Raw genomic sequence first — 12,132 nt, forward strand, 5'->3', positions numbered from 1 at the left:
AGTTTTTTAAAAGCTCTTGGTTTCTTGATTTTCCTATTAATGTTAACCTAAGCTTGTGGTTATCGGATGCATTACTGCAAGCCAAGATGGTGACTCACTCCTTGCACTGGTGCAGCAGCTTCTTTTTTTTGATGTAAGTATTTTTGTAGGGAGCATCTTATAATTTAAAGTGGTCTCATTGCAGCTGGACAGCTGCTCCACAGAAATTCCCTCCTTTTAAATAGCCTTAAAAACATAGTCTTTGAACAAAGGTATATCTCTATGCAGTAGTTAAATCTGGTGAATATTGAATCATTTTTTCCACCAATCTTACCATCCATCTCTGGCAGTAAATTCTGAATCTTCTTCTATTTAGCGCTTCAGTTGGAATGCTTTTCGTGAATTATCGGCCCAGTAACAGAAAAGCCTTTTCCTCTGAATATTCATGCCACAATAATAAAGCCTCCTCAACTTTCACCAATGCTTTTCTTACTTTCATTCCATTTTCACTATATTGGGCAGCACACTTTTCAATTTCTGCTTGATTTTTATTCCCATCTCCAACAATTCTTTTCCCAACTCTTAACTCTGAAGCAATAGTTTTTGCTGTTACTTCAGAGTCCAGTAATTTAATAAAATATAGTTTGTCCTGTATAGTCAATCTTTTTCCATTACAACCTTTTTCCATATCACCCATTTAATAATCTTTAATAAAAATAAAAAACCAACGAAGCACTCCACACAACAATTTACTAACATAACCAGGAACAGTGGCAAACATGTTTTGCATTTGCTGACATCCAGTACACAACTTATGAAATGAAGAGCAGGTAGTAGGGCAGAGAAATTAATGCTTTACATGTCTCACCTTGCGCTATGCATATAACACTTAGAACAATTCTATCAGTGTCTTGGTAAAGTAAATTACTTCTCATTTTATTATGGAGGATTTCTTTTTAAATAGGCAGGATTATATGGAGGGCAGATAGTTGAGATATTTTACCCCTTGACCAATGAATTTTTGGAAGTTAAGTGTACATAGATATATTTCTTAAGTAGTAAAATTTATTGAACTTTTTCTATATTGTTTTTAAATTTTTAATTATCAAATCAACCAATGACGAGGGTATTGCAGAATTCAGAGTCTCCGGTGTTTATCCTAGTTGCAGGCTATATTGGAAATCACATCAGTAAGTTATTAGTCTTTCTGTAAGAGAACAGTCTGAATCTGTGAGTATTTTGGCAGCAGGATCAGTGGGTCCTGCCAGGCAGATGCAACCTGGAATGAGCAGCCTAAAAAGATCAATAACTCCAGTGGAGGACAGTAGAACAGTGGTTGTCCGGAATGAGGGCAAAACATATGCGGACTTACTCCATACGATGAAGAGTAGTGTGTCTAAGAAAGATACGAGAAGTTTTTATTCCTATGTCGTGGTCAGAATGACGAGTTATTTGCCAGGATCAAGGGTTCTACTATGGCGGAGCGGTTCACTTCGACAGTAAAAGACAAGGCAGCGGATCTACAGGTGGACCTGAAATCACATCGGAATGAGTATCAGGTAATGAGATTCTGGCCTTGATTGGTGCCTGGATGGCCGAGCATGGACTAGAGCTTTCGCCATACAAATTCAAATATAACGCCCTTACGGGGAAGAGAAGAATTGGCCCTATCAGTCTTAAAATCGGTGCATTGCCATTATAGATGAGAAATACAGTAAAATACTTGGGAAATACGCTTGACAAAGGACTCCGATTTAGCGAGCATGAGTTGGAGCGTTGTGAAAAAGTTGAGAGGACGATAAAGTCCTTAAACTTGATAATTACGTCGCGTACCGCGCCTAAAATCGAATAAATTAATTTTGTCGGCAGTAATATCAGCCTTACTTTATGCAGCCCCGCTGTGGTGCGCGGCGGTCAAGATACAGAGGAACGTCATGATACTCCTCAGGATTCAAAGAAGATTACTTATAGAGGCAATTTCGGCGTTTCATATGGTGTCGTATGACTCAGCGTGTATACTGACTTCAACGCCGCCCGTAGATCTGCTGGTATATGAACGAACAAATAGGCACAATAGCTTAAGCAAAATAGGCTATTCGGGTGGCCTGGAACACAAGGGAGGTCGGGAGAAGTGTCGGTGTGGACGAGGAAATTGATCCTGGATCTGGAGTCTTGGTGTGACAGGGGCTTTGGCGAAATGAATTTTAGTCTGTCACAAATGTTTACCGGGCACGGTAATTTTGAGTCATTTCTCCAAAGAATCGGAGGGCGGGAGACTCCGACATTCATGTATTGGCCGTCGCAGGATACGGCTGACCATAAGCGTATGTACTTCCTAGAATGGGCAACCGAGAAAAGGCAGGCCAGTATTGAAAGCCTTAGGGCTGATGAAGTAATTACATATATGTTGGTCTCGGAAATTAATTGGAGAAGTATGGATACATTTGCGTTCACCGTATTGGACGGAAACTATCGAGGGAAGGATACGAAGGTATTAGAATAGAATGTGGCGGATAGCCCTGGTCGCGAGGGCCGGCACACTTAGGTGTGTCGGGTCCAATGAATGGCTGTGGGAACTCCGGGGCATCTAGGAACTGGGGAAAAAATAAAGGACAGAGACTCGGCTGCCGGCTTGGGGTGCTGGGAACAGCATAGTCAAGCCTGGTTTCTCTTTTCGGCAGATTGGGGCAGGCAAAGTAATGACCAAGACCCGGTCTCTGGGTGGGGACCCGGTTACCCCACTTGGAGATGCTAAAAACGATGCAACCAGGGGGCTGACCTGCCATGCCAGACTTACTGCCAGTGGGTGGGGAGGCCCTCTTAGAGTTAAAAGGACACTCTCCTGGTCTGAGTAATACTTCACTGTTTATCCGGCACAAGGGAGTAGGGTGAAAAAAATAAAAAAATATTGTCATCCATATTTTCATCACTCAGACATTCAGCTTCATAATTCATACCTCACTCATATAAACATAATCATTAGTTGTACCACAATCCTTTGTTTCATATTAAAATAAAAATGATGATCAAAACTAGTACCAAATGCACCTATATACTTACAATTACTAGACTGGGGCAATCAAAAACATAAATGTGACAGCTTTCAGTACTCTATGTCACTATTTCTTTGTGCAGTGTCACTAGTTATTTGTGTCACCAAACTCTCCATAGTTATTGTTTTGATTGTAGGCAATTGGTTTAAAACCTTCATTCTAATGATAACTGTTCAGTGGCTCTTATTATTTTTTGCCTGATATTTGAAAACATCTACTTCTGCAAAATATAAAATTCTACTCATTACATGTACCTGAAAGGAGCCATTACACTTTATCTCAATGGAATCAATTAATAAAAGTGAAATTCTATAACTTAGATGTCTTACCTATTTCTCTTGCACCATGGAATATATTTATGGAATCGAAAAAATAGATTGGTATAAAAAATAAACATGATGTAAATATAAAAAGTAAATAATCCCAAATATATGATGTAGCCCAATATGTTAAAGGTGAAAGTCCAGTCATCAGCTGCAAATGTTTGGTAACACTAATACGTTCAAGGAGAGGAAATGCAATAAAATTGGCCAGCACAAATAACATTCCAAAAGGGGTTGTAGTTGCCCATAAGAATCCAAACATATATATGTTAACTTCATTGAAAACAGATGAACAAGGATCCTGAAAATACACAACAGTGCAGTTATAAAGTGAACAAAATACTGAATGATTTTTATATACATTATTATTATAAAGTTTTTCTACATATTCTTACACGTCAATAACCAAAGTCTTTGGCATACAACTATTGTAGTAAGCAAAGAATAAAACAAATGTTCATAAAAAAAAATTATCACAGAATGTCTATGGAGGTTTTTGCCACAAAATCTTCATGAAATGAAGGTTGCTAGTTTTATTTTCCAGAAGATCTCTTTTCACTCCTTCCATCATTTTTGTAATTTCTGGATCACAAGATCAACTGATTATCAGTGATATTCAGACAAAATGTGACAAATAAAATAATTAGATGAAGAGCAAAACATAGATTACTCCATGTATGACTATAAGGTTCTTCCTGCACACTTCCATAGTGTATTCTTATTATCTGTCTGCAAATGTGTATTATATATTTTTTTTACGTGTATTATAATTTTTTTTTTTTCTTCAGTCATATATACGTATATATATATATATGTACAAAATTTTATTTTAATTTTTTATGAAAGTACTTTCTGAGATCCCACATCCTCAGTCATGATTGAAATAATTCTGTTATCGTATAATAAAAATATTAAAATAATGATAATTACATATTAATTTAAAGAAAATGTTTGGGGATGCTTCAGCTACTTTGGACCTAAACGTTTAGTATCAGTCTCTGGAATAATTAACAGTGAAAAATACATTCCATTATTGGAAAATAGGGCTCTACCAGAATTTCAAAAACTTGCAGATTTACTTGGAGTTGAAAACCCTGTTTTCAACAAAACTTGGCCCCCTGCCACTCATCAAATAAGTTAAGCTTTTCTGTCTAAAAAAGGGAAAAAGAGATTTATTGTCTGGACTGGCTTGGAAATTCACCTGACCTGAACCGAATCAAAAATTTGGTGACAATTGTGTGTAAAAGACAGAAAAATGGACTGCACTACCAAAGAGAAGATGATTTGTACTGTGATAATAGTATGGTTTCAAGATCAATAAATTAAAGAAATATGTAAAAAAACCTTATAGATTCAATGGCTAAAAGAATTGAAATGTTATTAGAGTGAGGAGGGCATATTAAATACTAAAAAATACTGTAATAAACACTTTTCTTTACATGTAACAAAGTTGATTATTTTTGAAAATATACGCTTGTTCACATTAATTTGCACAAAACTGTGTATATATATATATATATATATATATATATATATATATATAAACAAACAAATCTTTTAAAAAATTTGAAAATTGCAAAAAATGTCATGTTAAATATATATTGATTCAACTGGGGTATTTTATATAAATTTGCAACAGGAAACAGGATTCAGAATTTGGCCAAAAAACTAATTATGATCAGGGTAGCCTTTTAATGATAAGAGTATATTGTAGCTATCATTGCATATTCCCATATGCAAGCAAGAAGCTGACATAGCAAATTAATCGTCAACCAATTTCATACGCTACAGTATTAAAAACAGATTTCAGTTAAAATCACTAGTATCTAGAAGTCCATTAGAAAGAACACTATCGCTTAATAATTTTTAACAGCAAAACAGTTACATAAGCAAAGGCCTTAAAGGTTCTGTGATTATGTGCAATGACTGTTCAGTTTATCAGGATAATGCTGTATTTTTCATTTTTTAAATTAACTGAGTGAAACAACAGGTATTACTAATTTGGAAAATGTTCAATGACTAGAAAATTGTTAATATAAAAATAGCCCAATTGGTTGGGGAGGTTAAAGGGTTACTAGAAAGAAACCAGAATGGTGGAAAAACAAAACTGGCTGCTGCATAATGAAAATCTGCCTTTACACACCTCCTTCAAAATGAAGGATTTTTTTTTTACTAAGTACAGTATTTTAGTCGTCAAACAACCTTCTTACTCTCCAGATCTAGCCCCTATAACATTGCTTTACTTCCTAAATTAAAATTAAAGCTTAAAGGCTGCCACATTAACACAGTAGAAGGCATCAAAGAAACACATGCAGTAATGGACAGCCTTCAGGAAAAGGATTTTGCCAATGCTTTTCAAGATTGAAAGTCAATGGAATCAATGTATATACTCCCAAGAAGATTATTTTGTAGGTTGTGGCAGGCATTTATCAAAAATGAAATCAAATTTACTTTGTTAGGTTTAGACCAAAAAATTTCTGATATCAACTTACATAAACTCTCTCTAACTAAAGAACCATATATAAACCTTATAATTGTTATTTCAATTAATTGTCAGTTTTACTTCCTTTACAGTAAAAACATATAACAAAACAATCTTAAACAAAGTATTTTAACAAGTTTTGATTCTCATAGGCCAAAATGACCAAAGCAGTTGATTCCTGTCATCTCAAAAAAAAGAAGCTTTCTTCAAGACTTTCTTTGACATCCACCATAACAGACCGGGGTAGAAGTTGCACCACAACTAATGATAGTTAATCATACTAGGTGCACTGTATCTTTGCTAACTAGTTTTAAATTTGATATATGCTTCATAAAACAGTAATTATTTAAGCGTACTGTATTTGACTTCCCCATCACTTTTAAGCTTAACTTACTCAGTTCATTTCATTATTGAAATTTAAATTGAAATACTGACAAAAATTAAAAAATATACCTTTCTTACTATCTTTTAACATAAAAATTTACACCTGTGCAAAATGAAAAAAAAATTCTATAAAACATATGCTATTGACTGAATAACATATTTTCTCTCTGTTTTGGTGATTTTGGACTAAAAGATTTCTACTTAGGAGCAATTTTTTTAGAAATATTTATTTCAGTGAAAAATTGTTATTTAAAACTAAATAAAAAAATTGATATGTTCTTTTTTTATATAACCTGCATAATAGATATTACTATAACTTTTATCATCAACCTTGTAGCTGTTATTCCCTCTACTATTTGTAATGTAAGTCTTCGGCTTATAAAATGCCCAATAACAAGAAAAATGGTAATACAAAACTGCCCAAGTACAAGAACTGCTGATAAGTACAAGAAAAGGTTAGCCACAGGCAGTTAACAGAACATACCTTTTAAATTCTTTTGGGCATTTCAAGCTACATATTAAATCAACTAGTTTTCTTAAATTTTTTAATGACAAATTTTAATAATTAAATAAAATTCTATCATTTAACAGAGACCAGATAATAAAATAAAATAAGACCATCTTAGATTTCTGCTGCTGTGATTGTGACCTCCTCTTTTGACATTACCCTTCTTCGTAACCACAATTCTCTAAATCTCTCATGGTCAGAACATCTCCTGATAAGAAGACATTTCTTCCTCTTGATGATTATACATAATCATTTTTGACTAACACTTCTGCCTGTAAAAAATGCCTTCTGCCTGTATTAATTCTGTAAAACAAAAAATGTACAACTTTGAACCTTAAATTAACACTTAAGAATTTCCTAGTAAATTTATCATTCATGTAGTTATTGAGACCCAAAGTCCTTTGAAGCCTATTGTAAACCACATTGAACTGTGCCCTCACACAGTAGTAAACTATAACTCTTTAATTTCCTCCTTAAATCTATGTAACAAATTGCATCAACTGTAAATTCCACTGACCTCGACTCTCCTCATCACCTAACCTGATGTATTATTTTTCAGCTAGTTTACCCAAATTAGACCAAACCTTTTTTTTACTTCTAGTTTCTGGCATTTGTCTGGGAAGTCTATTTTCAGGTAACCTTTACAACCTATATGATCTATTTAAATGCATATCCAATGTACTGACATTCAAAAAATTGATATTTGTCTCCAAATAAAGAATATGAGGTAAATATTTTGACATAGCAAAGAGTTTCTGAATTACAAAATGTTATCTATGATTAAAATATTTTTTATATAACTAGTTTTCTCTAAACTTCCATAATTTTTATTTTATGTAATAAAAACAAAAACATTTTTATTTATATTATTTTATTATACTTGAAACAAAAGTACAAAGGTGACAACAACATATGTATGGTCCAGGGCAAATATTAAGCTATCCTTATCTATTCCAATCAAAGCAGTATCTCTGCAGATTGACTCTCACCTTCCTTTAACCCTTCCCTTTTTTTTCCGGGCCTGAAACTGTAGGAGTACTTTATCTGTCACCCTGGCTTGGCTCTCTCTGTAATAACATGCTGACACCTTCTAGCATCCAGCAGAGCTTCCACTCTTTACTTCTTCTGAACTGGCGTTCAGGGGGGACAATTACTCTGCCTGAAGGACTGTTTCCTAACCATGGATTCCACAAAAAGCCAAAACAATGGCTGAGGTGACAATCAGGACAAACCAGGACTCCTACTCCTAAAAAATCTAAATAGTATTTGTAAAAAAAAGAAGTATATTACATACATGCTTTACTGTATATGTAAAGTATTGTTTACATATACAGTAAACAGTACTGTTTATTGTATATATATAAATAGTATACATGTGTATATACATACAAATATAGTTTAATAATATAATTTACCATCGATAATTTTGAAAGTGGATGATTAGTTACAACAATTGAGGAAGTTTCATCATCTGATAAAGCTTTTAATACAGTATTCGTAATAGCATTTAATGACACAGCTGATGAATGGGTTGCAAGAGATGAATACAAGCCAACTGCATTAGCTCCAGACCAATCAGAAGCAAAAACCATTTTCAATCTATATCTTGCAATATTTTTCTTAGCTTGACTCATTAATTCTGTAAAAGAAAATGTTCATAACAATACTTAGAAAGTGACTACTACTTATTTACAAAGCAATGACACTTACTCTGATAGTGGACTTATAGTCCACTATAGTAAACTATATTTCTATGTTGTTTATATAAAAATATTTTTTTTTATTTTTTATACAATAGAGTACAATCATGATTATCTTAATCTTAAGAAAGCATTAAAATGAATAGTATTCTTTTATTAAAACCTTGTTTTTATGCAAAACAAGATGTAAAATAAAACAAAAAATTAATACCCAATTACTTCAGGTTCAATTTAAAAAACAATATAATATATGTAAATTATCAGTTGGATGTCAAGAAATATTAGATAGTAAAGACATAAGAACTAGTAAGTTTGGCAATTAAAGCTTACCTTCATAACTGTTATGCTAGTAAAATTTATTAAGTTTATATAAATGAATTGTCCATTACAGCCAATATACATTAATGTCTGTCAAAACTTCACGAAAAAAAAATCATTTTTTTCACAGTTATTAATTAAAATATCACAACTGTAAAAGATACAAAAAAACTTGCAAAAATCAGGTAATACATAAATATTAATCCCACCAGAATAAGACATAAAAATTTCTACCACACAACACAGTAATAAACTAAGAAATCTATTTTGATTATAAAAAGCAAAGAATAATATTTAAAATATGTAACATTTTAATATACCTTTTAAAATACTACATACCGTTAGTAATGTTTCCACCTGGTATATTTTTCACAATATTATCTTTTATTGAGTTTTTGTATAATTGAATATATTTATCAACAGCTGTTTCATTCACGTAAGTCACTAAAACCTCTGTTCCTCTATATGTATCTGACGAAATTTTTAAAGGAGGAATATGACTATCTGATGCTGGAATATTTGATGAATGTAATGTAAATGAAATCATTAAAACTGAGAGAAATGTCTGAAACAACGAATATTTAACAAATAAGAAATTAGACATAAATTTTTGTATTAGCTAATATAAATTTAAACATTATTTTGATACAATCCTCCCACTCTTTTGCTCTTAGCTTTCCACATAAAATTTATAAATACTCTAATTTTTATCAATATCTATCTGATTAATAATACTTGCTCTTATCACACCTAATGTTGAACATATTTCAGAAAATAAATTTAACAACATAGATTTACAAATTTTTATATTAGACCTGCATATAATATTTAAATATCATAAATCAAATAATCATAAATATTACATGTTATATACAGATGAATCATAAAGTTCTCCAGGAACTTTCATAACCTATTCTACTTGTGAAAATAATGGAAAAAGTTCATATAAACATATGCTCCAAAATGTGTCCAAAATGTGTCAATGTGCAAGTTATAGATAATGAAATATTTCACTGGATTTCAGCTAACCCAGTCAAATGATGTATTGAAATTTTTAGGACATTAATTAACATATAGAATAGTGATTTCTTTAGATTTTTGACCTGAAAAATCGAATAAATTAGGTCCCAGAATGGTATCTGCAGTAGTTTATGAGAAATCTGGGGTGAAAATAAAAATTGGGGTAAAAAGCCCTGCTTTTATGTTCAACATAATTTTTTTTTTAAATGCAGTATGTAATAAATACATAAAACTTATAAACAAAACTTGTAGAGAATTTAATTCTGAACAAAATAGTGTAAGATAAGTTGAATAAAATAAAAAGAGTTAGAAAAATTTGAATTTTACTTAGAACTAAAGGGCATTACACTACCGTTTATAATAAATATTCAAAAATGAGCCTGCCATTTTCAACACATTTCTTGGCACGCTTCTGTACTGTTTTTGTTGCTCTTTTTTTAGTTCTTCAGGGCTGTCCTTAAGTTGATCAGCCACATCCATGATGCAGATAATAAATTCCTCACGAGAATGTATTTTTGTTTTGTATGCAATATTTTTCAACCATCACCAGACGCAAAAATCTTAAGGTGTTATCAGTCAATATTGGTAGCCAGGTATATGGACCTCCACGACCGATCCATTTCTCAGGGAATTGATTATTTAAGTAAATGGAAACGGCACACGAGAAGTGAAGAGGTGCACCATCTTGTTCGAAGAATTATTTGCATCTCGGTGCTAGAAGAATACCTTCAAGCAGCTATGGCAGTTCTTGAAGAAAAGTGCTAGTCGAACTCAGCATTTAAGTGGTCAGGTAACATGAACGATCCATACAGCTGATTGTGAAAAAGGCCTCACCATATATTGATGCTAAATCGGTGTTGAAAACTGCCTTCAACCATTTCACAAGGATTTACTTCTGCCCATGTATACTTGTGCATAAGGGTGTAGCTCATTGATGCAATTCTGAGTGAAATTTGCCTCGTATTTATAATTTACTTGTCATTTGTATTCCATCACTTGCAGAACTCCAAGCAAAGCGAACAGTCTTCTGGCTGGATTTTGAACTAGTTGTTTACGGTACGGAAAAATTTGTTTTGTTTAAGTGTCCTCCAAACCGTTGAATTCTATGCAATACTTCGATCTGCTTAGAAAGACGTTGTGTACTGACGCCTGGACTGCATCGATAATCATTTCATTAATAACAGAGTCGTATTGGACAGATCGTTTGTAGCTAGGTAGTAAACCTGTTTACCAAAGATTGGGAAAATTCATGCTAAGTCTTCTAGGATCAAGAATCCTGCAATTCAGAAAATGTATTTCATATCAGTGTATTGACTATGAATGCCATATCAGCATATTCCTCTGTTATAAGTACGGTATTACTTCAATGGCAAACCGATCACATTCAAACTAAAATTCACAGAAAACCTTCGCTAATAACAGTACAGTTCACAGTACCCTGGAACAAGTCCAGGTTATCAGCATAAAATAACACTGATATTCAGGTTACGAAACCATATCCCTTGACCCACTTCCTCATGTACATCATTTACAAACAGAGCAAATAATGTCAGGAAGAGCAAGCAACTCTGTCTGACACCACATGAAGTACAAACCAAATTGGTTACTCCATTTTTATCCCAAACACAAGATTTAGTGACTTCGTACAATACCCAGACCAAGTTTAAAAATTTACCAGACAATCCTAGCTAGGAGAGTTTGTAAAAAAGTTCATGCTGTCTACATCATCAAAAATCCTTTAGATCCAAACAGCCTTTAGATCTATAAAAAAACAATAAAGTTTCTTTCCTCTTTTGCAAACCTTAAGGTTAATTATACTATAAACATTAAAAACATTATCTGTTGCAGAGTATCCTCTATGAAAACCTACCTGATATTCATTTAAAACTCCATTCCTGGATACCCACTCTTCCAATCTGCGCAATAAGGTACTTGTAAATAGTTTTGACAAAAAGCTGAGAAAGGATATACCTCTATAGTCACCAACTTCCTGCAATTATCCTTTTTTGTGAAGAGGGAAGATTATTGACTTCTTAAAAGAGTTCAGAATGCTACACGAATTAAAAATAAAACTGAATAAATTCACCACTAGAGATAAAAATTTATCTGGAGTCTGTTTGTAAAAGTTTGAATGGGATTCTATCAACACTTAGGGCCTTATTGTTTTTGACTTTCTTAATTATTATGGCCAATTCTTCTTTTAAGATTAGCTGATCCAACTGTTCATCTTCTGCACTTAAGCACACATATAAATTATATCAAAGCTTTTATCATTGGCAGTAAACATGACTGAGAAATGAGCATTCCATACCTCCAGACTAATATTGCCTGTACTCCTATGCGGCTTAATCTTAAAAGACTTAAC

General features: G+C 32.9%; 1 protein-coding gene across 1 annotated transcript in view; it reads right to left on the reverse strand.

Moving 5' to 3' along the window:
* LOC142320987 (phospholipid-transporting ATPase ABCA3-like) overlaps positions 1-12,132 on the reverse strand; it is a 109,489-nt gene that overhangs the window by 38,623 nt on the left and 58,734 nt on the right. Inside the window, exons 14-16 of the mRNA XM_075358987.1 lie at positions 9,087-9,312; positions 8,145-8,368; positions 3,362-3,656 (exon numbers count right to left, since the gene is read on the reverse strand). Of these exons, the coding sequence (XP_075215102.1) occupies positions 3,362-3,656; positions 8,145-8,368; positions 9,087-9,312 (745 nt within the window). The remainder of the gene's footprint in view (positions 1-3,361; positions 3,657-8,144; positions 8,369-9,086; positions 9,313-12,132) is intronic.

The sequence above is a fragment of the Lycorma delicatula genome, chromosome 3, assembly GCF_047948215.1.
Source record: "Lycorma delicatula isolate Av1 chromosome 3, ASM4794821v1, whole genome shotgun sequence".
In the NCBI taxonomy this organism is placed as follows: domain Eukaryota; kingdom Metazoa; phylum Arthropoda; class Insecta; order Hemiptera; family Fulgoridae; genus Lycorma; species Lycorma delicatula.